Source organism: Marmota monax, unplaced genomic scaffold (assembly GCF_021218885.2).
Source record: "Marmota monax isolate L192 unplaced genomic scaffold, Marmota_monax_Labrador192_F-V1.1 WCK01_AAM20220418_F8-fsc00001, whole genome shotgun sequence".
Lineage (NCBI taxonomy): Eukaryota > Metazoa > Chordata > Mammalia > Rodentia > Sciuridae > Marmota > Marmota monax.
Genome location: NW_026693777.1, coordinates 14,830,957 through 14,858,898, shown reverse-complemented (window position 1 = coordinate 14,858,898; position 27,942 = coordinate 14,830,957). Strand labels below are relative to the sequence as shown.

Genomic DNA, 27,942 nt, shown 5'->3' with positions numbered 1-27,942 from the left:
TGGCGTGTGGGGGGTGGCAACTGGGCTATTGTGGGTAGGGGCCGCACCAGATCCAAAGCCTGCAGATGCTGGCCCGGCCTTGGGGCTGGAAGCCGGGGATCTGAGAAACTCAAGCCATCTGCTCTGCAGTCCACCAAAGCAGGTGTCCCTCCAAAAAAACATTCCTGAAATTGGTGTCGTCTATGTGACTGAAGTGTGCAGGGCACCTTCATCCAGCTGTAGACAAGCCAAGAGCCAGCCACAATGACCAGCATGACACTGAGATGCACAGTGAGCGCAGGGGCTCCCTTTATCTTCCTGGGGGGTTGGCGACTGCTTTCTGAAGCAGACGTTTTAGGGCTTGGCAACCTCTGACCCTTTCCCCTGTGTTTTCTCTCAATGGGGCTGTTGACCAGTACACTTGGCATGGTAATGGGGAAGCACAGGACAGTCCCTGCCAGCTGTGGTAGCCCAGGGGACATTGTCTGTAGGGGAAGGTCCCCAGGGGAGGCTCTGATCCTAAATTAAATCAAAGTTGATTGCTTCATCACAATCACCAGGTCAAAAACTGTAGATTTTGGTTTGTTAAGGTAGAACTGATGAAACATACATAAATGTACATATTCTGTATATTTATAATATATACATGATGTTTTAATATATGTGTACATTGTGAGATGATTAAATCAAATCAATCAACATATCAAAACAGTAGTTTTAAAGGTTCTCTTCTGAGTTATTCTTACAGCTGACTGTGGTCTGTCTGCTATTTCTTCTGCCCTTGTCCTACTTTTGAACATACCATTAGGATTCATATTTGTATTTCTTATTTACTTCACAAATGCTTAGTGCTTAAGTCATAGCAGGCACTCTTCCAAGTGCTTTCCAAAAATGCAGCCTAACTTTGGAGAAAGGTATTGCTACTTATGCATAAGGAAACTGAGGCACACAGAGATTAAGTAGCTTGCCCAAGGTCACCCTGGCAGTAAAGGTCAAAGGTGAAAATGAACCCAAGGAGTACAGCTCTGAAGTCCAAACGCCTAACCACATCATGGTTCCAGCTGAAACCATAATGATAGCTGATTTTCCTAAGTGCCAAGCACATGCCTCCATGTCCCTAAGTATGTAAGAGTGTCATCCCACTTGGCAGATGAAGTACTGGAGGGGTCTCAGGAAGTGGTTAAGCCAGACCAGTCTCTCTGCCAAGCCCCTGTGCTTATCCATTCTGCAAAAACTTTGCCCACAGAGTTGGGAGGGGCTGAAGTCCTACAGAATAATGTTTAAGTGCCTTAATAGCCGTTCTTTCTCCAGTGAGAGGCTACCTAGGATTTCAAGAGGAAGAAATGGAAAATCCTTCCTCATGAATGCATCCAGCAACTGTCCCTCCCTTCAGCCTGGCTCATCCAAAGATTTTCATGATTATATCCCTTCCAGTGCTTCTGGCAGATCAGTGTCTAGAGGCCACCTGCCAGCTTTCACTATGCTGGGGAAACCATCAGCAATTAAAGGACCCTGTTCCAGAATGATGCCTCCTTTTATTGGTGCTGTTCAGTAGCTGAATGATCTAATCCCCCAACCTTCTAACCTGCTCTCCCCTCCTTCCCCAGTTTTTTAATGGGAATAACTGGCTCCAGGCAATGAGAATGAAAATAAATGAGCTGTGAATGAATTGGATCTCCCCCCTATACACACCCCACCTCCTGAAATTACAATTTAATAACAAACTTCCAGCCGCCATGTGCTTACCTCCCTCTTGTTAAAGGAGAAGACCTTCAGTGGAGACTGGGGAGAAGCATAGCATATATCATATCTGAGTAATAAATTTCGTCTCCAGCTGAGGTGGTCTTGGAATGAAAATGTGGCCATTAGCATAAGCTTGCTTCTCCTAACAGGATGGTTTCTGTTTCTTACAAAGGGCTGTGGGAGAAGTGCTTGGGAAACTGTTTCCCCTAGACTTCAGAATATATTTAAATCACCCCTTACCTCACCACTCCCAATTGCCTCAAGAGTTTATGCGAGACTTTTTAAGTGAAGGTGCTGCCTGGGGTTCAAAACCTGTACCATACTTTGGATTGGGCTATTTCAAAGGGGATAGTCTCAGTACCCCCAGACAAGTCTCAGGCGAGTGTCTCAGATCTTTCCAACTGCCACTAAGCTTAGGGGGCACTGGCATTAGTAGCCTTTGCATTCAGGCTCTCACCAATACTTCTCCATCTGTCACAAGACAGGATGGCATTGCAGGTGTTGCAGAATGGGACTTACCAAAGGGAGGGAACTTCCTTCCTCCATCCCCATCCCCAAGTCACAAGAGTTAATTTATTTAGTGAGAACTTGAGGGCAATTGGGCAAAAGAAAGAATGAAAGTTGTGCCTATTTATATTGCATCAACAGCATTTATAACAGTAGAAGAGTAGAAAATTGTCTCCCATGGTTCCTCAACCAAAATGTATCTATTTTTTCTTTGGGGTGCTGTATACAAAGGATTGAACTCAGGGGCATTAGGCCACTGAGTCACATCCCCAGCCCTATTTTGTATTTTATTTAGAGACAGGGTCTCACTGAATAGCTTCCACCTCACTTTTGTGGAGGCTGGCATTGAACTCAAGATCCTCCTCCAAGCTCCTGAAATTATAGGTGTGTGCCAACGTGCGGCCCAAAATGTATCCATTTTTATTATCTCTATTTCCTTCCAGTCTTTGTCTGTTTGTGTAAATAGTTTTGCCAGCAGTAACCATAGGGTAGATGGCATTTTTGTTATGCTCTTTCATTTGTTAGGATTTTTTTTCATGTTCCTACAGTTTCTTAATTATTCTTTTAATGACTACATTATGATGTATCATTATATTTTATGCCCCTATTGTTGAATATTTAGGCTGTTTTCAATATTATATTGTTACAAAAAGTGCTACGATACACATATTTATGCCTATGGCTTTTTGCTTTCTATCTCTGATTATATTTCCTTTGGATAGTAAGTAAATTTATTGCGTCAAAGAGTATGAATATTTTTATTGCTTTTGACACATAATGCCATTTTCATTAATAAAGGAATAATACCCATTTACATTGTTACAAGTAATATACAAACAAATCTATTGTTTACATTTTTTTTAATATATTTTTTATTGGTTCTAATTAGTTTTACATGACAGTAGAATATATTTTGACATATTATATATAAATGGAGTATAACTTCTCATTCCTCTGGCTGCACATGATATAGAGTTACACAGGTCATGTAATAATATATGCACATAGGGTAATAATGTTTGATTCATTCTACTGTCATTCCTACCCTCATGTTCCTTCCCCTTCCTTCACTCCCCTCTGTCCAATCCAAATTACTTCTATTCTTGCTCCCACCTTGTTATGAATTAGCATCTGCATATCACAAAAATTTAGCCTTTGGTTCCTTGGGGTTGTCTTATTTTGTTTAGCATAACATTCTCCAGTTCCAGCCATTTCCCTGCAAATGCCATAATTTCATTCTTCTTAAGAGCTGAGTAATATTTTATTGTGTATATGTACCATAGTTTCTTTATGCATTCATCTTAAACAGGACTATTTTAAACTATAATAGTTGTAATAGGAGTTGTATCTTAAACTTATATTTTGCTAATTTAGTACAAACTATTATGATTTCTTGGTTTAAATTTATACTACTTTGATTGGTACTGAGATAAACCTTTCCCCAAATTTATTTAATTTTGTTGCCTCTTATGTGAATGGTCAATATTCTTCGCACCTCTGCTGGAGGCTTGACTTTTTTCTTATAAATTTATATGAATAGGGGAATACGTCCTCAGGCCTACCCAAAAGACTACTTTAAGTTTTTGTTTTTTTTCTAATATGTTTTAGTTGTCAATAGACCTTTATTTTATTTATTTTTATGTGGTGCTGAGGATCAAACCCAGTGCCTCACACATGCTAAGCAAGCATTCTACCACTGAACCACAACCCCAGGCCCTACTTTAAGTTTAAACATAGTAATGAAAAATATTTCTACAAATATAAATTTCATGTCTATTATGCGCACACCTGGCCAATAAAATAAAAATTTTACATTGCACAGGCACAATTCTAATCCCTTTACCCTTACCTCTGTGAAATCTGTACTATACTACTTTATTCCCATTTTGTAGATAGGTCAAGAAACTTGCCTAAGGTCAACCTGATAGGTAAGTCAGGATTTGATGCCAGGCAGTCTGACTCCTAGATCTATGCTATGATCTCCACACTTAATCTCTTATTAGTTGGGAGTGAGAATTGAAGAAAAAAACCAGCAAGCATGCACTGTCCCTGTCAACCTGAAATATGCACACAGTCCCATAGATGGTGATATGTTGGAAAACAGTATATTAGAAATTCTATGCACCTTAGTTCTTTTAACTCAATTTTAAAATGAATTAAGATGTGAATGAACAAAGTTAGTAAATCAACTTTTGTGTAACAACACATAATTCATTGCTTTAGAAGGTGTTACCAAGGATTCCTTGCAGGTTTGCATGTTTCTAAGTAGGAATCCCAGCTGGAGCTCTCTTTCTGGTTTGGGTTCAGAGATAACATATCTCCTAGCATTTCTCCCATCAGTGTCTGCTATTAAAAATCATCTCATTTGTGGTTTGAGAGGTTTTATTTTGACCTACACTTCTTAGATCATAAACCGTATTTGATTTGTTGTAGGTTGGTTTAATGGATTTAGTTCTAGAGTGTTTAAATGTTGAATAATGAATTTTCATAATTGTGGATACCACAGCAGAGTGAGTATTTAAATAATTTGCTCTGTTGAATAAGGAAATAAATATGGAGGGACAGCAGGCAAGATACTTTTACTAGTGGGGCTTTATTGATTTAAATTTCATATATAAAATACAGTTGAATTCTGACTAGCAATAAGTAAAGAAATCCACGGAGGACTGTTGACTCTGCCACTCACCCCTTGTTCCCACCCTGCCTTGCACACCACCTGCCTTTATCACCGTGAGCTGATAAAACTGTAGTTGTGAAAAAAATCAAGGTCACACTGTGCCTACTGATTCATCATCATCCCCTTTGTATGCTAGTGACTTTCAATTGTAACCTGAATGAGCCATGGTGAACATATTCATTTGGAGTTATGGCCTTTTGGTGCCTTCTGTGTGACAAGAATACTCTGTCTGAGCATTGTCAATTTGAGGTTTACATTTAGGCCAGCTCCTGAATCTGTGCTATTTCCAGTGTTTTTGTAAGTGAAATAAGGAGCTATGAAATCATGGTAGCTACTTGACCCTCATTTAAGAAAACTACAGGGAGTGTGGAGAATGAAGTAGGTGTGCTTAGGTGGCCCAAAAGAAGAACCTCAGCTCAGGCCAATTTGAACAAACTGCTGAAAGACAGTGTTTAATCCAAGGATTTTTCAGGTGGCACTCCATCTGCCATGAGGAATCCAGGTCTGGAGACAGGTGGCAACAAGGCCTGTTTTTGCTGCTCAGTTTATTTCAGGATTCAAAGAAATTAATTCATCTTAGATAGTTTGGCCTCCCCAGAGAATGGGCTGGTTTTTTGTTATCAAAGTCACCTACCTTGACAGAGTTATATTTTTGCCAGTGGTCACAAAACCTCTCAGTAGAAGTGGGAGCACTGGGCAGCTGGCTGGAAAGGCCAAAGCCACTGAAGACCTATGTTTGCAGCTGGTTGGAAGAAGATCTGTAAAGTGGGCAATGGTGGATTTTGGTCCTGACTTGTGCCCTTGGCTGGGTGGTTTTGCCAGTACATAAACTACATGCTGTGACCCTGGGGAAGACTCACTAAAAAGTAGAAACATAGCATGATAAGATGGCTAAATGGTCTAATTCAGATAAGGTTTACTACTTTTACTGAAATTTACTGATAATATATATTTTATTTAGCTCAAGCTTTCTAGCCTCCCATTTTTTGGTTTGCATTTCTCTGCTCACTGTGCCACAGGCACACAAAGCTTATTCGTACCCGCTTGCTTCAGAAGCAAACAATGACTGCCCCTTTTTTTTTTTCACTCTCTCTAGTTCATCCTTGGGGGGTCTCAGCTTAGACCTTGCTTCTTCTAGGAAATCTACCCTGTCTAGTGAGTCTGAAGTGTCTCATGTAGGCATCATCACAGCATCCTGAAATTCCCTATCACAGCACTTAAAACATCCTCCTGTGTACTTCCTGTTTTCTTGTCAGCTTGTCCTCATTAGCATATGCACTTTGTGAGGCAGAAAATGTGTTGGCTCTCTTTATGACTGCATTACTAGGACCTAGCATAAAAATAAGCATTCAATACACATTTATTGAACAAGAAGTTCATAAATGCGTGCATACAAAATCTTGTTTTCTTAATGGATTCCGAATATTTACTTCAGCTTAATTTAATGGGTTTGATAGGTTTTGCTGTTGAATAAGTGACCTCCCAGATGAGAAGGACAAATCCTTATAACAGTCTGCAGAAGACCATATTCAGTGTCATAGGAATCATCTGGTTAACTGAAGAGAACCCTCTTGGATAGAAGCATTGGCAGGCCCTAAAATCATGTGGCCCACCCAGATGATGATTTCAGAGCCAGAATGTAATCTGGTTTAGGAAAAGCTAGGATTTCTTTTTGAATAATTTCAAAAGCACACTAATCATCTCTTGTCCTCCGTAGCACTGGAAGACGCAACGCGGTGAGGAGTATGAAGCAGAAGGTAAGAGCTGAGCATGTGGGGACCTGCTGGGGAGGGGAGGGCTGGGCTGCCATTCATAGAGCACTTCCCATACCCTACCTCCCGCATTTTATGCTGGAGGCTAGTTGAGAATAAACATTAGGAACAGAAGCCACAGAAAATTCAATTGTAGTTGATAGCTCATAGTTTTAAACTCCTGGCTTTTAACATCATGAAAAAGATGGCAACTACAATGTGACTAATTTCTCTTGATACAAACCTTTTAATTAATTGAACAGCCGTAACCTAAATATTAACCTAACCTAAATAGCATTTTAATATGCATCCCTTGCAATTTCAAATGTATATAAAAAGCATTGGAACACAATTGATCCTCTGACCACCAGGTGGCACTGAGGTCCAGCTGACAAGCTCTCAAGCCACTTCACTACCTATCTGGGATTAACTGTGCTTAAATGTATTTACAACACGTTCTCTCTAGATCTCCGTTCTTCCGGCACACAAAATTGTGCTAGTAATTATCTCATATTTAAGTGACAACTTTAAAGACTCTCTAATATGTAAGTGGACAATTTAGAAGTAGAGATTTTTAATAGAGGATAAATATTCTTGATATTTAAATAAGTAGTTTGATCTCTGTCTTCAAATAGAAATTACCCTTCATATTCTTTGAAGTTGGATTGTTTGTTTTCTATAGGTCAGAATATTCTTATGTGCAGACTTTGGAAAGAGGCAAATCTTGAGATGATCATCATGAATTTTTTTTTCTTAGTAAAAGATGCTCTAGTATTTAGATAATAGAAATAAAACTGGAACCTGTAGTTGTTCAGGGCCTGGAACACGTTAGGGTGGCTCTTGACCAGCCTTCTCATGTGATCAGATGACCACCTAAGCTTCTGATGTTATTAGTTGGGATAAACCAGTATCAGTGGTACTGCACAGGAAGGATGTTCTTTACTCAGTTTGACTGCCATGGAGCAAAAAATTATCTATTGTTTCTAAAAAAAAAAAAAAAAAAAAAAGTTGGAACATCAGGACCAAATAAGAAGGGGGTCAACATTTCTTATAATATTCAACTTTTTTAATATAATATTTATTTTCAAAAGTACTTTTTTTTTTTTTTTGAGAATAGGCATTCACTCTTTCTTTGCACTTCCTTTAGAGACAATACTGTGTGCACTCTGATTTCAGGCCAGCTACGGTTTTGGAACCCAGATGACTTGAGTGCCTCACAGAGTGGGTCTTCCCCTCCCCAAGACTGGATAGAGGAGAAACTGCAGGAGGTTTGTGATGATCTGGGGATCACCCGGGATGGTCACCTGAACCGGAAGAAGCTGGTCTCCATCTGCGAGCAGTATGGTTTGCAGAATGTTAATGGGGAGGTAAGCATTGTAGTGTTTTGATTCAGGAACAATAATGATGATAAGCTCCTAACTGGCCACAGGCAGGGACAGCCATACCATAGCTTCCTGCAGCTTGTTAGAGACTATTTTCTTTCCTCCTAAGAAGTCATTCTTGAAGATATTGTCTTTTGAGGGATTCATATTGTTTTATGAGAAAGAAAAACTGATACTTCGTGCATACTGTGTACCCCTTACAGTGCTAAGCCTGTTACCCTGTATGAGACTACCAGACCCTAGCTCTTTGAGCTATGATGTTAGGAGATGTCAATCACAAAGGAACACATGGGAAAGCATGGAGGAAAAATTAAGCAGGGAGTTTCACACATTTAAGTTGGGGGACTATTTTGAAAGCCAGGCTGTTAAGTTTAGGTTTTTAGACAGAATATCTCAATGTCATCCCTGGATCCTTAAGCAGATTGAGCAATATATGGGAAAAGTTTTTATGACTTGTTCTAAACCACAGAGGAGCTGGGAGTTAAGGATGGTCTCGGCTGCCTTTGCCTATTGTATGAGAAGAGCTTTGGGTTAGCTGTCACAACCAGGGGTCATTACCATTTTCTGGTCATGAGGAAATGGAAAAGGGTAAGTTGGTTGTTTGAAAGTACAGAGTCTTAAAAGAGCCACCCAAAGAGTCTCACTTGGTAACATTTCAAACTTTACATTTTCTGAAAAATTAAGAAGGGCTCTGCAGGACTAAATGCATGAATAGCTGTGAAACATAAGAATGTAAGTAATTCCAAGAGATGTCTTTCAAAAAGCTAAAAATAAAGATTAGGGAGTTAGAGGTTAGGGCTACCGTCGTAGCTTTGGGGTCTTTGATTATAATGATATTTGAAACCCTGCTATCTGCTCACTCCATAAGTGGTAGTATTTTCCTATCCCCTCTCCCAAAGAAATTTATAATCAAAAACTTCCCAGTATCCTGGTTTGCAGAAAATTTATTATTTTATTTTTAATGTTTTCTTCCTCACTTGTATATGTAGTCATTGTACACTACTTGACTGCTTTTTTAAAATTTATATATGACATCAGAATGCACTGTAATTCTTATTATACATATAGAGCACAATTTTCATATCTCCAGTTGTATACAAAGTATATTGACACCAATTCATGTCTTCATACCTGTACTTTGGATAATAATGATCATCACATTCCACCATCATTAATAACCCCATGCCCCCTCACATCCCCTCCAACTCCTCTGCCCTATCTAGAGTTGTCTATTCCTCCTATGCTCCCCCCCTCCCTACCCCACTATGAATCAGCCTCCTTATATCAAAGAAAACATTCAACATTTGGTTTTTTGGGATTGATTAACTTCACTTAGCATTATCTTCTCTAACTCCATCCATTTACCTGCAAATGCCATGATTTTATTCTCTTTTACTGCTGAGTAATATTCCATTGTGTATACATGCCACATTTTTTTTTATCCATTCATCTATTGAAGGGCATCTAAGTTCCACAGTTTAGTTATTGTGAATCATGCTGCTATAAACATTGATGTGGCTGTGTCCCTGAATTATGCTGTTTTTAAATCCTTTGGGTATAGACCAAGGAGAGAGATAGCTGGGTCAAATGGTGGTTCCATTACCAATTTTCCAAGAAATCTCCATACTGCTTTCCATATTGACTACACCAATTTGCAGTCCCACCAACAGTGTACTAGTGTACCTTTTTCCCCACATCCTCAACAATACTTATTGTTATTTGTCTTCATAATAGCTGCCATTCTGAGTGGAGTGAGATGAAATCTTAGAGTGGTTTTGATTTGCATTTCTCTAATTGCTAGTGATGTTGAACATTTTTTCATGTATATAGTGGTGATTTATTTTTCAATGGTGGCTTTTTAAAAAATATTATTTTAGTTGTTGATGGGCCTTTTTTTTATTCATTTATTTTTATGTGGTGCTGAGAATTGAACCCAGTGCCTCACACATGCGAGGCAAGCGCTCTACCACTGAGCCATAACCCCAGCCCTCAATGGTGACTCTGAGTCATAAAATTCAATCATCCTCCTAATTTATAAACTAGTGCAGTACCCAGAACCTGGGATTGTTTTTGCCAAGAAATATTGCACAAACTTGGATTATTTATCCAAAAACAATTCTTGGAATAAACCGTAGTCATTATATAAGAGTAGTAGAGTTCCCAAAACCTGGGAGAAGAAATAAAGATTTTTTCCTCTGGTTTGAGTATGAATAAAGGATTGCTTATTAAACACAACTTTTATTTAGCGGTTTCTTTCTTTTTTTTTTTTTCTCCTAAAGAAAAACTGTGTGATTCTGTAGTGTTTTTTATGATTTGCTCTAAGCCACAGAGGAGCTGGGAGTTAAGGATGATGTTGTTAACATGCCACTTGGAATCCTAGATTTTACAACTGAAAGCCATTTGAGCTTTAGTCACCCCTTCATTGTATAGATAAAGACAGTAAGGTCACTGCTGCCCACTGTTGTCTTGAGGGGGAATTGGAGCCCCTCTCTTACAGCTCTAACTAGCACTTTGCTTTCCAGAAGGGAGGACAACTAAGGGGTAGAGATGGCAAACCAGCATCCCAGATGCCACATCTAATCCCAAAGTCATTTTCTTTGGCTGGCTCAAGGTTTTAAAAATTGAACTGTGTTGTACACTTCAAGTTTGGGAGATTTTCCTTTAAAAATCCAAAGATCTTGCCCACTTCTGCAGGCCGTGAGATGTAGTAGGCTCCTTGGGAAGGACATGTGGTCAGGTGTCCAGTGAGTTCTCACCACTTTCCAATGTCTTAAAACCACCCTCTCCATTGTCTCCATCATCTTCTGGGCTCTGCTCATATTTGGGTTTTTGATCTCTATCCTGATACATTATTTCCTAACTCACACATTGGAAAATCAACTATTTAAAGATCTGGCTAGTGCATCATGGGGAGCAAAAATGTCCTTGCAGTTCTAGATGTGGGTCTAAGGTAAAATGTGCCTTGCTAGCTTCAGCCAGGGCGCCTGGATTTCATCATAACTTTTGGTTTGGTGGTTCTGAAAGCCTCCTCCTCCTCCTTCTCCTCCTACAGGAGAGTGTTCTTAAAAATAAATAAATAAATACACACACATATATATTTTTTATTGGCACATATTAATCATACAGAACAATGGTTTTCATTGTGGCATATTTGTTTATGCATTTGATCAATTTTAGTCCCCGGGACTTTCTCTTGCCCTCCCCTTCTTCTTCCCCCTGATCCTCTTCCTCTTCCTTTCATTTTCATGAGATACCCTTTATTCCCTCCAGATTCCACATGTCTTATTTCATATGTAGTAACTTGTCTTTCTGAGCCTAGCTTATTTTGCCTAACATGATATTCACCAGTTTCATCCATTTTCCTGCAAATGGCTGACTAAAACTCCATTCACTATATGTACATTTTCTTTATCCATTCATCTGTTGAAGGACACTTAGGCTGATTCTGTAGCTTGTCTATGATGAATTGTGCTGCTTTAAACATGGGAATGCATGTGTCACTATAGTATGCTGACTTTGACACTTTTGGATAATGCTGAGGTGTGGTGTAGTTGGATCATAGGGTAGTTCTGTTTTTAGTTTTTGGAGGATCCTCCATACTGATATCGGAGAGTGTTCTTTTGGTTGATGAAAATGAGACCAAAATGCTAAGGGATGTTGGCAGCCTCTGCAGCTTGTCCTAAATGCCTTTCCATGGATTTGATTACTAGATTCTCTGTTAGAAACTGTTACTTGTTCCAAAGATTTCCACCCTTTAGAATAGTTTCCTTGTTTCAGAGTCCTCTCCAGAATGGAGACAGATGTTTCCTATTTGGTGTGAGGGGTGTAGGGGGGAGCATTGATAAAAGAGATGCCTCCAGCACTTACATAAAGAACAACATCAATCATGAGATGACACAAATCATAGCAATAGTTCAGATTTAAGAAATGAATATTAAAAAATTTGAGGATGTGTCACAGAGAATTTAAACCTATGTTAGAATGGACTTAGTTATAAGTTTTAAGGCCACAAGAATAAATTTGTTGTTTATTGAATCTTGCTACTCAGTGACCTGGGCTTCCCCTAGGAGCTTGTTCGAAATGCAGAATTTCAGGCCCCTCCCTCAGACTTACTATAGAAAACTCTGCATTTTAATAAGAACCCCATGTGATTTCTATTTTGTTCATGGGAAGTGTTTTCCTTTAGAAAAAAAAAAAAAAAAACCTACCCCATAAAATAAAGGGACACTGACTTCCAATAGGAGATCTTTGCCTTTAAACCGTTTCTTGGGGCTGCAATGATGCACACTGCTCTGTTCCCCTTCCCCTTGCCTGTGAGGCTAAGGAACAGACCATCTCCAAGGCAAGCCTCTGAATGGGGCTGGGGTCCTTGTTATATGATGAGGACCACTTGATTATTCACAGAGGGTGTAAGAGTCAGTTGAAGCTTCCTTGTCTTTTATCTCTTGGAACACACACAAAACCTGTCTCACCAAATCTTTGTCTCTTCTGGGCTAAAACAAAATTCCAGCACATACAGTGTTGTTCCAAGTAAGGTTCTAACCTCCAAGTATGGGTTTCAGACCCGAACTCTTAAGTTATTACGATCTCTCCCAGACCAAATTATGCTGTGCTAGTGAGCCAATTTCAAATTTTTATATAAGCCAAATGTCACTTAGAGTCACCACAGTTTGCAGGTGTGAAGAATGTCCTATTAATTTCTACTATTATAATGCTGTAAAGCTAAATCTTTATTTTTTAAGTAAAATTTTAATTTGCAAGTACATGGCTTCATTAAAGATTGCCTACTCTAGGAGTAAAGAAAGTTAATTGCTACATTCTATTAAATTATGGAGATGTTGAAAATGGAATTTTATTTAGTTTGTGTGAGGGAGAAGGTATATCAGTACTGGAAAGGAAAGTGCATTTAGTTCAAATAAGAGTAAAAGGACATAATTATATTTCTAGAGTCTTAGAATCAACAGTGGTGTTGATTTCTGTTGGCCAGAAGTAGATCCTGGGCCTTATGTTATTTTCGGTGAAGCATCTAAAATATGTGATGACTCTCTTTCAGATGCTTGAAGAAGTATTTCATAATCTTGATCCCAATGGCACAATGAGTGTAGAAGATTTTTTCTATGGCTTGTTTAAAAATGGAAAATCCCTTACACCGTCAGCCTCTACTCCTTACAGACAACTGAAAAGGCACCTCTCCATGCAGGTAAGCTTTTTCTTTGTAAGTGAAAGCTAGAACCCACTTAGTAATTTCTAATTAATTAATCTGTTGTCTGAAGTAAAATGCCAAAGAGAGAGCGCAAAGCAAAAGGAGAATAAGAAAGACTAACCTGTCAGGAAGAAAACTTGGGTTTGAGAAATGACCATAAATTACAGAGTGGGAAGGCCACTAATTATGTCTCTTGATGTCAACTCGGGGTCAGAGAAACCTGGTGTTAAATAGAGAGACAGCCCATCTATGTCAAAAATAGTTGTTTTTGATAAGCTTTGTAGTCTTGGCTCACCTGGGAACAGAGATCAAAGGCACTGCATGAAGTATTTTTTCCTAGCAGCACAAATTAAATTCCGCTCTCTGTGGTCAGCACTGACCAGTTTTAGTCTTGACCAGCATCTAGTTGAAATGCCTGGAGTCCAGCTGAGCTTGCTGAAGTCTCTCTTTTCTAGTCCTTTGATGAGAGTGGACGTCGTACCACAACCCCATCGGCGATGACGAGTACCATTGGCTTTCGGGTCTTCTCCTGCCTGGATGATGGGATGGGCCATGCATCTGTAGAGAGAATACTCGACACCTGGCAGGAAGAGGGCATTGAGAACAGCCAGGAGATCCTAAAGGTGTGGCAGTTAAAATGGGAGGAAAAATAGCAAATCTTGGAAACTTTCAATTTTTTTTGAAACTCTTGATTCGTTGTGATTTATCTTTAATGATTATTCTGTTCACAAGCTCTCAGATAAGAGGTAACTTTTCCTACCCCCTGTTGCTAACTACTTTCCATAATTTTAACCCCAGAGTTTTTGACATGAGAAATATGCTTAACTGATCTCTAGCTGGTAAAGATGAGAGCTCTATTATTTGTGTTTATTTATAGTATCAGTATTTTTTAAAGAGAAACAAATAAACATGTTATATTTTCTTTAGGAAAAAACTGTTCTGAACTGGATTGAAGATTATTCTGAAGTAGTCTCTAAAGAAATATAATTGCCCAATATCTAAGCTGTATTCAGTTCTCCAAGTTTATGTAACCTTTACATTTTTTGCTTTCAGAAGGTAGATCTATGGTTTGTCTTGAAATTGTGCTATGTTCTGATTTCCAGGCCTTGGATTTCAGCCTTGATGGAAATGTCAACTTGACAGAATTGACACTAGCTCTTGAAAATGAACTTTTGGTTACCAAGAACAGCATTCACCAGGCAGCTCTGGCCAGCTTTAAGGCTGAGATCCGGCATTTGTTGTAAGTCGAGTTCTCCTGTTCCGTTCCCTTTCCCACCTGTCCAACAAGTCCGGTAAACAGTTTTACATTCTGTGTGCATAATGTGACTAGTCCTCCATATCTGTTGCACAGATCTTCCTTAAACTGTAGGAAAATGAGGTGGAACTTAGTCTGGCATGTAGGCTTTTGAAGGGAACTATGGAAAAGCTTTATGTTTGGGGTGGGGTTTGGTTGTCTTGGTTTTGTTTTTGTATTAAGCAAGCCAGATAAGAGCTCTTCGGGGTCTACTTGTTGCTTAGAAATAGTTTTCTGTTAACTCAGTGCATTTCTGATTCTAGGGAACGAGTTGATCAAGTGGTCAGAGAAAAAGAGAAACTACGGTCAGACCTGGACAAGGCTGAGAAACTTAAGTCACTAATGGCTTCGGAAGTGGATGATCACCATGCGGCCATAGAGCGGCGGAATGAGTACAACCTTAGGTGCGAATGGTTGGGCAAGGGCCAGATCCTTTCCCACCTGCCAGGCATAGGGCCAGAACAGAGCAAGGGATGCTTTGCCTGCCTGCCTGCCTGCCTGTTGGGCCACATCTGGCTGCAGAGATTTAGATGTGGTCAAGCCTCAAGGAAAGCAAGACACATTAGACATTTTCTCAAAAGTGCTTCCAATCTCATTAACTCTGTTTCCAATGTTGATAGATCCACGTAGGGAACTCCAGGGGATCTGATGGATGCTTGTCAATTTTTCCTCCTTACAGAAAACTAGATGAAGAGTACAAGGAACGTATAGCAGCCTTAAAAAATGAACTCCGAAGAGAGAGGGAGCAGATCCTGCAGCAGGTGGGCAAGCAGCGCTTGGAACTCGAACAGGAAATCGAAAAGGCAAAAACAGAGGAGAACTACATTCGGGACCGCCTTGCCCTCTCTTTAAAGGTAATCTCTTTAAAGGCTGGGATCCCTTCTGCATTTGCCACATGCAAAGCTTTAGCTCTGAGAGGGCTAGTCCACACAGGGCTCACTCTGATACATTTGCCCCACCATGTCATGATCCAGACATGGCAGGGACCCTGCTAGGACCTGGATTTCAGGGTTATGCAGGCTTCTGGTGTGCTGATAGTGTTGTATTGGGTCCTCAGGGATGTTGGGCACTTAACTGACACCCTCATTCAAGTATCTGGTCCTCTTAGCCTATCTGTATCTTCAGGTCCTACTTCCCCTTCTCTGCCCACCTACCTTGTTCTCTGCAGATAAACTTACCTCTTGCCACACAGAGGCCTCTGAGTTTCTGTTTAGCTTCCATATGTGCCTCTTCTCTCATTTGTCTTCCCCGCTTTCCTCTCTCTTGGTGGAGGAGTGGACATTCCTTCTCTTTATTGGACTCACACAGAAAATATGATGCAGGAGCTCTAGAGTCAGACGGCATGGCTCAAACATGGGTGTCAGTGTATACTTAGCTGAAATTACTCAAACTGTTTCCTAATGTACAGATGGGCACCATAATAACATTTACCCTTTGAAGTGGGGGTTATATCAGATGATATGTGTATGGTATCTGGAAAATAAGTACTTTGGAAATGCTACCGCTGCTGTTATGAAATGTTCCTGAAACTCCATACATCAAAAACTGAGCCAATTATGACTCCTAATCATGCAGTTCTTTCAACTCCTGAATTTTCTCCCTAATCAATGTCATCACCATGCACTATAAGTTCCAGGAGTTAAAATTCTCAGTCATCATCACTCATCAGTTTCTAAGTTGTATTGATGCTCTGAAATGCCTCTCAGATTTATCTCCTTCCTCTGCATTTCCCTAGCCTCTGATTAGACTCTGAATTCATCATGATTTCTTAGCTGATTATATGGGCCCTAACAGTTCTTTCCCCATCTCTCCTACCTTCATATGGCCATCAGTTACCGTAAAGATCAGTTATAATCATGCTGATAGTCTTTGTCAAAAGAAAAAAAAAGTGCTCATATTTGAGGCCACTAAAAGAGTTCCCATCCTCATACCTTTCTAGCCTCAGCTCCTGCCAGCAACTCCCAGAACCATGCCCCTACCCCACTGCACTCAGAGACAGAACACTTTTATGCTCCTTCACTGTTTTCCCTGATACTGTGGGCTGTACCTTTTCATTCCCATTACCTTTACTCTTGTGTCTTCATAGTGCAATTAACTCTTGCATCATAGTTGTATCCATATCTGCTTCTCTTCCTGAGCTCCTGATTGTTCCCTGTAGTCAGTATCTGTCTGATTGGGCATCTTTCAGAGTACCGGAACAGTGCCTGATAGGTAAAGATTGTTCCTTATTATTTTAGCATCATAAGTTTAGGTACACTTTGAAAGGCTAGAGTATAGAACTGGCATTTTTAGGGGAAGGTAGTATTTTTTTTAAATGCTTCAAGTACATTTTTTTCTTTACTCCATATTGCTATGTGAGGGTGTGAACAAGAATATGTTAAAAATATACTGGCTCCATATTCTTTTGGCAAAATGTGCTTTGGAAATAACATTCTTCCAATCAGTCTTTACCATTGGAGAAGAAAATATGTCAAATAGCATGTCTGGTGGTTTGTTTTTGTTTTTTTTTTCAATGTGAGTAGAAATCTTTCTAAAAAGTACTTTATGTACAGATCCTTTTAAATTAAATAAAACTTTTTGTGAGTTTTGGTTGATATTATCTTATTATAACTTAAAAAATGTATAAATATGAACCACGTAAATGTATAGCTTTTACATCCTTAAACCAAAATTAATTTATAAATCAAACTATAATACCAGTAAATGAAAATTGATTTTAGAGTTACTCTAATTTTTTTAGTTTTTCTGAGTTCTCTTTTGTTGGTGGCTGGACAAATTACTTTGTAACAAGTTTTCCTTCATTGGACAATACATTGAGAATATTTCATTTAATTTACGAAGTTTCACTACAAGTGAAACCCACTTATTTAATTCATATGCATTAATAAGTATAATAAACATCCTCAAAAAATACTCTAGTGCAGTGCTGTTCAGTAGAAATAGAATACAAGCCAGATATGTAATTTCAAATTTACAAATGGCCACATTAAAAGGTAAAATTCATTTCAAATCATTTCATTTAGTCCAATATCTCGAAGGCATTGTTTTAAATTGCAATCAGTATACAAAAAAATTACTGACCTATTTTATATATATTTGTGCTCTGCAAAATCTAGTGTATATATTACACTTACGACTCATCTTTGTACATATTTCAAGCACTCAGTATTTACATGTGATTGTTATTGGCTAACATATTGGACACCGTGTTCTATGAGATTTCTTTTAAAAAGGGCAGACATTTGGGCTGTGATTTAGATATCAACTTTTTTGTGTTTATTTTCATTTCCATTCAAGATGGGCAAATTTTCTTAATCGAGAACACTGACTTATGCTTCATATAAAATGATACAACAGTTTGCTTATTTCTTAATCTGTGCCATATTTAATTTCCCTAAATTTCTTCAGGAAAACAGTCGCCTGGAAAATGAGCTTCTGGAAAATGCAGAGAAGTTGGCAGAGTATGAGAATCTGACAAACAAACTTCAGCGAAATTTGGACAATGTGTTAGCTGAAAAGGTAAATCAGTCTAAATCTGATTTCCTGATGGGCTGCCCAATGTGTCTGTCTTTATTCAAAAGAGCAGAAGCAATGCCAAGAACATTTTTATTAGGGAATTATTTGGGTACCTAAAAGAAGTTGTAACTTTGCAGGGATATAATTTAGTGAGTGGTTATGAAGGAAAACATTGCCTGCCACCAAGAAGTCATCCCTGCCTGAGTTGAACACATTGTTCTCGTATGTTCTCCCTGTCTTCTGGTTGATGATGTTTCTGCTTAAATACTGCATTCCTCTCATGCTCAAGAGCCTGGGTGACACAGAAACTGGTATGTGATAGGTCAAAGAAGGGCATTTGGGGAAAATGACAGTTTTGCCCTTTCACCTTCTAGTTTGGTGACCTAGATCCCAGCAGTGCTGAATTCTTTCTGCAAGAAGAAAGGCTGACTCAGAAGAGAAATGAGTATGAGCAGCAGTGCAGGGTGAGTGGCTGGAGAGAACACGTGAGTGCAGGAGGGGGGCATGCATGCAAATCCCAGCTCACCGCTTCTTGGCTATATGACCATGAATAGGTCACTTCAACCTGTGGGTGCCTCACCTTCTCCTCTAGAGGGCTGTGAAAACAAGAGTACCTACCTACTCATCAGGTGGTTGAGAAGATTCAACGAGCCAATGTGCAGAGCACTTACATGGAAGTTGGCTATTAATATTGTTAGTCAGTGTTCAGCCAGAGGAATGAGAAGTTGTGCTCCATTTGTATACAATGAGTCAAATGCATTATACTGTCATGTAAAACTAATTAGAACAAATTAAAAAAAAAAAAAAAAAAAATATATATATATATATATATATGTATATATATATATATATATAGTTAGTCAATATCCTGCATCAGGGAATCTGCAAACTGCATTTAAGTCTGCTTTATCTAGATCAGAAGTTACTAGTGCTTAGAGGAAAATATAATTTTAAGCCGAGTGGAGGAATATGATATTGCCATGTTGATGTGCTTTTTCCAAAGTTAGCCTTTCCTGATTGATCATTGCAGCCTAATGTGGCGTAATTTAGTTTTGTCCTGGTTTTTTTTTTCTTTTTTTTTTAATTTTTGAATAAGTTCCTTTTTTACAAAACAAATGAAGCAGAAACCATTCAAGTGTTTCTATAATAAACCATTCCCAATACCTACCAGGAGAGATAAAAACACTCTTTTAGAGGAATCTCTTTTTATTTTCCTAAATTAACTTCCATAAGCTTAGGAATTTGGGATTTTTTTCCCCCCTTAAACCAGAAATACTAGTCTATTTTAACAAGGTTAACTGAGTTCTACCTGCTTTAGATAAAAATTGCACTTGAGCAGAGGTGGGGAAAGCAGATCCCTCCTGATGAGCTTGTTTCTGGGCTGCCTTCTCAGGAGGTGCACGTGCACTTTTGAGAAAAGAAACATTTCTTCTGCTTTTATAATTAAGTTACAGCTCTTGGTCCTAATCAAATGGACTGTTTGCTTTCAACGTCTTTAAATGTAATGAATTCATCAATAAAATTCATCCCAGTCCATTCACTTTTTAAAACAACTTTACATACCATATATTTCACCCATCTAAAATGTACAAATCAATGTCTTTTATTATATCCACACAATTGGGCAACCATCACCACAGTCAATTTTAGAATATTTTCCTCACCCCAAGAAGAAATCCCTGATCTACCTAGCCACAGTCACTCCCATGATCACTAGCCCTAGACCATTACTTTTCTACTTTCTGTAGATTTGCCTAATCTTTGCTTTTCACAAAAAATGAAATCAGATAATGTGTGTACCTTTGTGACTGGCTCCCTTTACTTAACATGATGTTTCCGTGGTTCATTCATGTTGTTAAGTGTTTCAGTACTTTATTCCTTTTAATGTTGGAATAACATTCTATCATATGGATATATTGTGTTTTGTTTATCTATCATTGGTTAATGGACATTTGAGTTTTGGAGGGCTTTATGAATAATGCTGCTATGAAAATCTGTGTGCCCATTTTTATGAAGACATAGATTTTCATTTCTCTTAGGCATATACATAAGAGTGGAACTGCTGAGTCATATGGTAACTCTGTGTTTAACCTTTTGAGAAACTGGCAAATCTCTTCCATCTTGCATTCCCACCAGTATGAGAGTTCCAGTTTCTCTGTATCTTGGTTAACAGTTATTATTCTGCATCATTTTTATTTTGGCTATCCTTGTGGGCATGAAGTGACATCCCCTCATTGTTTTTATTTGCATTTCTCTAATAGTTTAATGATTTTGTGGATCTTTTTACATACTTACTGATTGTTTATTTTCTTGGGGGAAGTATCTTAAGAAATTTCTTAAGATATCTTAAAGGATCCTATGTCCTTTGCCCATTTCTTATATTTATATTCTTATATTGAGTTCCTTATATTTATTATTGAGTTGTAATAGTCTTTATATATTCTAGTTACAAGTACCTTATCAGATATGAAATTAACAAAACTGTTCTCCCATTCTGTGGGTTGTCTACTTTTTTGATGGTGCCTGTTGAAGCACAAAAGTGTCTATTTTGATGATGTCCAATTCATCTGTTTGTTGTTGTTGTTGTTGTTGCTTGTATTTTGGTGTCACTTCTAAGACCTGTGTGGGTTTTTAAACCCCAGGTATTACAAGACCAAGTGGATGAACTCCAGTCCGAGCTAGAAGAGTACCGTGCACAAGGAAAAGCATTCAGGCTTCCCTTGAAGAACTCGCTGTCAGAAGAACTTGATGTTAATAGTGGCGGCATTGAGCCTGACCAGGGTAAACACATTCAGACATTATCTTTTCAGAGTCTTTGCATTTAATCTTTGCAAGAACTGTGACTGAATGTTAAATTGCAAAACTGGCAATCTGAAGGGAAAAAAGCCTTTGTCAATTCTCATTTTGAGCTATTTCACTTGCGGTCAGGTTTTCACTTATCGTTGAAGTCTGTATGAGAATATGTCCATCTGATTTTTATATGTATCAACAAAGGAATGAAAAAAATCAAAACACTAAAGTATTTGCTTTGTTTAAAACAAACAAACTGACTGCAAATCTAAGAACCCATGCCTTTGGAGTGTTAGAATTCAGACACAGAGCCATTGCTGAATCCTTTCTCTGAGAGTGCCTGGCTGGTATGAAGATGGTTTTGGAGGGTGAGCCAACCGCAAACCACAGAATCTGTAACTGGTTTTCTTATGCTGGCTATGCTAAATGCCTCTGTGGCTTCTGCAGAACAACAAATAAGATAAATAAGGGTTGGTCGCCTGTGCCTTTGAGGAAAATTTCCAGGGGCAAGGTTGGAAGTCAGAGTTGTTTGGGAACCATCCGACCTTCACTCCTGGCTCTTTCCCCCATCTTGATAGCCTGCCTTTTTGCTCAGATGCATTGAGTTCAGATTTCAGAAACGGCTCAAAATCAGTTCTTTTGTTATAAATAGCTTTCCTCTCTGCTACTTGGGTGAAAGTACTTTTCTCACAAAATGGTTCATTCCTTCCCTCACCTACTTAGTGTAGAATCAGCAGGGGGTAGAGGAGGGGAGTGGAAGAGGTCTTCAGCCCTTTTCTCTGAATTTTGGCCTATATACTCTAGTCAAGGGTGGAGACCACCTGACTATATGATACATTTCAGCAGCTTTTCCATCCAGCTGTTGGGTTGTGCTCTTCACGGGTGGCCATCTTTGGGTGGTTTATATCCATGTGTTGATTCTCAGCTGGGGATATGCCATATGATTGGAAGCCCAGGTTAAGACTGTCAATCCTAGCTGTGAGGTCTCAACCCAAGAGGGGTCCCTTTCTCCCATCTGCCTATATATTCCCACATGAAAAACTATCTTGGGCTTCCCTGCCTTAAGGGATTGCTACCTAATAGTAGACTTTGTTTTGTAGACACACAGTGTTTTGGCACTAGCTCAGCCTTCGACTTAGTCTTTACCTTCTCGATGTTCTCATCAGTCATCATGGGCAGTTTCAGAGGTACAGTCACACGGTGGAGTTGTGAATCCCACCCTCACCATCCCCCCCCCCCAAAAAAAAAAAACCCTGCCTATATCCAGGTTCCAAATTATATCCTATTTTTCAGCCAATAATTTTAGAGGGGGATCAACAGGAAACTCAGTGACACCAAGTATTCCTTTTTATTGAGTGATGAGCTGAACATCCTGACTCAAGAAGTCTACTCCTCAAAGCCTGGCAGCAAGTATGCTGGCCACTCACCCCCCAGCCACATTGCCCTTGTGCCAGTTTGTCATTCAGTAGTTGTTGGATGGATAGAAAGCTGGTTGGCCAAACTTCTCCTGCTATTTCCTCACCACATACCATTTTTATTAGGAGGAGGTCATGTTTAAGCAGTAATTTCCACACCTATGTCTACCTACTGTTTAAAAAGGTATATTCTGCTAAGGTTGGTACATTGCCAATACATGAAAGAATCTGTTCATCTTAGTGTCTTATTTGCCCTAATGTTTGAAAAGAGAAGAGACTTCTCTTGGCTTCTCTTATTTTCCAGTAGCTCACATCTGGGGAAATTTAGGCTGAAAGTTATGCCTTAGGTAAATTGGGGGTCCCTCCTCAGATGCCAGATTGTGTCATTGAAAGAACCTGCCACAGGATCAGAGGGTCCCCTGTGTTTTTAGGACTGGGTTCTGAAGAATGTAATCCACTCAATATGAGCATCGAGGCTGAGCTGGTCATTGAACAGATGAAAGAACAACATCACAGGGACTTGTGTCACATAAGACTGGAGCTTGAAGACAAGGTAAGTTTCTCTTACCAACCCAGATCCCTAATTTCTTTAATCTCTGACAACCATTTTCATGTGGGGCTTTCCCAAGTCTTTCTCACACAACAGGACTTTCTATGCATTTCTCCCTATGTCTGGTGGCTACCAGAAGCCTACTTCCTCAGGCTGAGGGCAAGCCCTTTTCCTCCTGAGAGAGTTTATCTAAAATATAATATACTCATCCCTGCAAGCATGGAACATGAAGCTCAGAGGCTATTGTGTTATTTCAACTTGTTAAAAAAAAAAAACTTCAACATCTTAATTAAAAAACCCTTTGATGTAGCATTATGTGCTAAATTAAGTATAGGTTATGATCCTTGGCCTCCCAACAGGTCACCTTGGGACTTCCATTTACATTCCCAGTCTTCTCTGTTACCATGCAAGTTCTTATCCCCTAGCCAAACTGGGTGGTTTGTGGTTCTCCATTAAACTCTGTCCCCTTTAGCTCACACTATTACAAACTGTGCTGTTATTACTGCTTTTTGCCTCTTGAAAGTCTACTTACCCTCCAGAGTTTGCATCAAATATTGCCTCTTAGAGGAAGTCATTCCAGAATTTTCTAAGCAAATTTGATTTTTCTCTTTTTCTAACTCCCCATGCTACATTGTAGTTCTTTTTTCTAGGATTTTTATATTTGATGTTCTGCCTTGTAAACTTGTTTTATCCATGTCCAGACTAGTTTCTCTTCAATGGCAGGAACTATGTCTTAGTCGATTTTATGTTGCCTTGAGGCTTGCAGGGTACCTTGTAGTACCAATAAATATTTGAATTAATTAAATATTTTAAGACCTTAAGTTTTCAGTTGGAAAGGACTCATAGGAAGACAAAGAGTATCTATGTGTGAGGGTCTTCCCAGTTCTTAATAGAGTTGCTCAGAAACTAGTATAATTTAACCAAGTTTTTTTTAAAAAAAAAAAACAAATTATGCCAGACTTAGATATCTTATTTAAGGTGTTTGAAATAAGTTATTTTCAAATAATGTGAAAATTCAGAAATGATTATAGAACAAAACACTTGCTGCCCCCATCACATTCCTTTCCATGGCCTCGAGCTGAACAATCTTGTGGTGGTTTCCTGTCTTGCTTGTAGGTGCGCCAATATGAAAAGCAGTTGGATGAGACCAGGCTCACCTGTGAAAAGGAGCAGGAGACCATGAAGCAGAAGTACGAGCATGGCATGCACACCTTGGAAAAACAAATAAATGACCTTCAAAGTGAAATTGCAGAACTCCAGGGGCAGGTCATGGCACTGAAGGAGGTGCACCGGGAGACCTGCTGCCAGCATGAGGAGGAGAAGAGGCAACTGCAGGTGACATGGGATGAGGAGAAGGCTCGCCTGAGGGAGGAGCTCAGGCTGGAGCACGAGCTGGAGCTCAAGGCCCGACTGCAGCAGGCGGAGGAAGGCTTTAGCCAAGAGAGGGAAGGACTCATCCAGAGTAGCACCTGGACGGAGGACAAGGTGAGGGGCTTGACTCAGGACCTAGAGCAGTCTCACCAGGAGCAGCTGACAAGCCTGGTGGAGAAGCACACTCTTGAGAAAGAGGAGTTGAGGAGAGAGCTCTTGGAGAAGCACCAAAGAGAACTTCAAGAGGGAAGGTAAGGATGTGAGGGGAGCCAAGCAACCCAGGCGCATCCCCTCAGGGCATCAGAAGCTCCAGTCAGTGAAGGAGGCCTGGAAAAAACAGAGGGCAGAGTAGCCCAGGGGTTGTATAGATTCTTCTTAAAATTTTCAACTGATTTGCCCTTGTTTACACCTAAGCTTAACTTGGAGAGTATTGGAACTATTTGTTTTTTTTAAAACAGGAAAGTGGTTCTGGTATTAAAATCTATCTTCTAAGGCTCCAGATGAAGATAAGATGATCCAAAATGTGGTCTCTTCCTACTTTGGTTCTGTTGCTTTCTAAGAAAGGCTGTTTATGACCTTACATTTCTTCCCAGAGTTACGAAATGACAATTTGTGCTCGCCTTCCTTCTGTGAAATCCCAGTTCATTTGAGGGCTTTGGTGCTTCACTCCCTGACATACTGCTGTTTTATTAAATAAGAAACAAACCCAAAATGAATTTGTTAATATGTATGATTTAAGTGACTAATATCCTGCAATGCATGTTTAATTAAAATGAAGCAGTGTTATATATTTCCCAAGTTAGGGGTTAGGTCAATACATATTTCATCATTTCCTATGAAATACCAGTTTAAGACTTTGGTTTAAAAATCTGTGAGTACATCCAGGTCTATGCCAAAGAATTTGGTTTCATAAATATTCTCCTAACTTCAGAGAGAGCTGTCTTCCAAATTAATTGTAGTTGCCACTCTTAACTTTTAGAAATGTGATTCCTCCCAGTACACATGAAACATGGAGGAATAAGTTAAGAACATTTTTAGAAAGAATTTTAACTGTTTGCTTGGCAGCCTCCTCTATGCATGGAAAAATGTATTTTGTTTGTTTCTGGAGTTGGTGGCAATTTCAGTAATACTGTATGTTGACCACATTTAGGGAAAAAATGGAAACAGAGTATAATAGAAGAACTTCTCATATAGAAGCCCAGTTTCAGGCTGACTGTCAGAAAGTCACTGAGAGATGTGAAAATGCTCTGCAAAGCCTAGAGGGGCGCTACAGCAAAGAGCTGAGGGACCTTCTAGAACAGCAACTGGAGGAGAAATCTCAGTGGCAGTTTGAGAAGGATGAGCTCACCCAAGAGTATGCAGAAGCCCAGGAGCAGCTTAAGAAGACTCTTCAGAGGGAGAAAGCAACTTCTTTGGTCCTGTCCCAGGAGAGAGAGATGCTGGAGAAGACATACAAAGAACATTTAAACAGCATGGTCCTAGAGAGACAGCAACTGCTCCAGGACCTGGAAGACCTACGGAATATATCTGAAAGTCAGCAAAATCTACTGTCTGATCAGATACTTGAGCTGAAGAGCAGTCACGAAAAAGAACTGAGAGACCGAGAGCAGGTCCTCTGCCAGGCAGGTGCCTCAGAACAGCTGGCCAGCCAGCAGCTTGAACAGTTACAAATGGAACGTGAACAGGAAAGGCAGGAGATGGTGGCCAAGCTTCTGGCCATGGAGACCATCCACAGAGTGACCTGTGAGAAAGCAGATCGAGAGAGGGCTGAGATGAGCACAGAAATCTCCAGACTGCAAAATAAAATTAAGGACATGCAGCAGGCAGCAAATCCTCTCTCCAGGCTTCAGGGTAGCTGTCAAACAACAGGAGAAGATGAGGAGGAAGGAAATGGGACCATGTCCCTGCTTCAGCAAGGGGAACAGCTGTTGGAAGAAAACGGAGATGTCCTTGTAAGCTTGCAGAGAGCTCATGAACGCGCAGTGAAGGAAAATGTGAAAATGGCTTCTGAGATTTCCAGATTGCAGCAGAGGCTGCAAAGACTAGAGCCAGGGTCGGTGATGTCATCTTGTTTAGAGGAGCCAACTACTGAGTTTTTTGGAAATTCTGTGGAACAGACAGAATCATTTTCATCCCCAAACCAAATGAAGCAAGAAAAAGGTGAAACTGCACCATGCAGGCTAAGTGACTTGCAAGATGATAAGGTCCAGGACCTGGGGAGTACTGCGACAAGCTCTGTTCAGAGACAGGAGGTCAAAATTGAGGAGTCTGAAGCTTCCATAGAGAGTTTTTCTGAGCTAGAAAACAGTGTAGAGACCAGGACCGAATCCTGGGACCTGAAGAATCAGATTAGTCAGCTTCGGGAGCAACTAATGATCTTACGCGCAGATTGTGACCGAGCTTCCGAAAAGAAACAGGACCTGCTTTTTGATGTTTCTGTGCTAAAAAAGAAACTAAAAATGCTTGAGAGAATCCCTGAGGCTTCTCCCAAGTATAAGCTGCTATATGAAGATGCAAGCAGAGAAAATGACTGCCTCCAGGAAGAGCTGAGAGTGATGGAGACACGCTACGAGGAGGCTCTGGAGAACAACAAAGAGCTCACTGTGGAGGTTTTCAGGTTGCAGGATGAGCTAAAGAAAGTGGAAGAAGTGACTGAAACATTCCTTAGCCTGGAGAAGAGTTATGATGAGGTCAAAACAGAAAACGAGGAGCTAAACGTTCTGGTTTTGAAGCTTCAAGGGAAGATTAAAAAACTGCAGGAAAGAGCAGCCTTGCAGTGTGGCTCCTTCTCCTTGTGGGAAGACTGTTCAGACAACTTGAAGGTCGAGTGTGATGAGAAGGTACTTGAACTCAATCAGACGCTGGAAGAGTGTGTGCCTGAGGTTTTGAGGGCATGCCATATTTTAGAAGAATGCAACCAAGAAAACCAGGGCCTTGAGCAGGGCAGAACGCGAATCTCCAAAAAAGTAAAAGCACATGAAATCCCTCAGGTGTATGGAACAGTTCAGACATATCAAGAAAATTCCAGAGGTGGGACTCAAGTTATACTGGAGGAAAGCCCTGTTCTCCTAGGCCTTCAAGATAAACATGTTCAGCGTCAGGCCACAATAGCAGAGTTAGAACTGGAGAAACAGAAGCTACAGGAGCTGACTAGAAAGTTAAGGGAGAGAGTCACTACCTTAGTTAAGCAGAAAGATGTACCTTCTCAGGCAGAGAAGGAGGAAGAGCTGAAGGCAATGATGCATGATTTGCAAATCACATGCAGTGAGATGCAGCAGAAAGTTGAACTTCTGAGGTAACGTATGTACATTCTAGACTTCACGGAATCCCACAGAGCACCTGATCGAATCTAACTTGCACTGCTTTCCGTACATAGAGAAACTAACCTGTTAGTCTTCAAGAAAAGAGCAGTACCCTAGACTTCCTTCTGCTTCTGTGTCATATTAACAAATAACCTTGCCTTGGAGGCATTCTCTTCCTTGTAGCAAATAAATGTGTTCATATGGAGTGTGAAAGTTCAGAATGGCGAGTGTTTGCTGTTTAACCACATGCATCACCACTGTACAACTTTACCTCTTGTCTAGCACTTACTTTATTTGGATGGATAGCTATTATTTTGCTCAATGTCAATTACTTTCCTAATTTTGACGAAACACGTTATATGAGCATGAATGGCTTTTGTGTATTATTAACTCTCTTGGTAGATTAAAAATTCTTATACTAATATAGGAAAGATGTTTTGTAGCTTATAGTTTTTCACTTAG

The 27,942-nt window shown here is 39.7% G+C and overlaps 1 protein-coding gene across 5 annotated transcripts in view; it reads left to right on the top strand.

Annotated features, from left to right (window-relative positions):
• Positions 1-27,942, top strand: part of Nin (ninein) — a 100,190-nt gene that overhangs the window by 41,078 nt on the left and 31,170 nt on the right. For 4 of the 5 annotated variants that reach the window (XM_046461167.2, XM_046461169.2, XM_046461170.2 and 1 more), the window contains exons 6-18: positions 6,624-6,663; positions 7,834-8,024; positions 13,093-13,239; positions 13,698-13,865; positions 14,346-14,482; positions 14,800-14,940; positions 15,216-15,390; positions 17,945-18,055; positions 18,427-18,516; positions 20,695-20,833; positions 22,689-22,810; positions 23,924-24,429; positions 25,329-27,473. In XM_046461167.2, coding sequence (XP_046317123.1) covers positions 6,624-6,663; positions 7,834-8,024; positions 13,093-13,239; positions 13,698-13,865; positions 14,346-14,482; positions 14,800-14,940; positions 15,216-15,390; positions 17,945-18,055; positions 18,427-18,516; positions 20,695-20,833; positions 22,689-22,810; positions 23,924-24,429; positions 25,329-27,473 — 4,112 coding nt within the window. The remainder of the gene's footprint in view (positions 1-6,623; positions 6,664-7,833; positions 8,025-13,092; positions 13,240-13,697; positions 13,866-14,345; positions 14,483-14,799; positions 14,941-15,215; positions 15,391-17,944; positions 18,056-18,426; positions 18,517-20,694; positions 20,834-22,688; positions 22,811-23,923; positions 24,430-25,328; positions 27,474-27,942) is intronic. The other variant, XM_046461171.2, reaches the window with a different exon arrangement.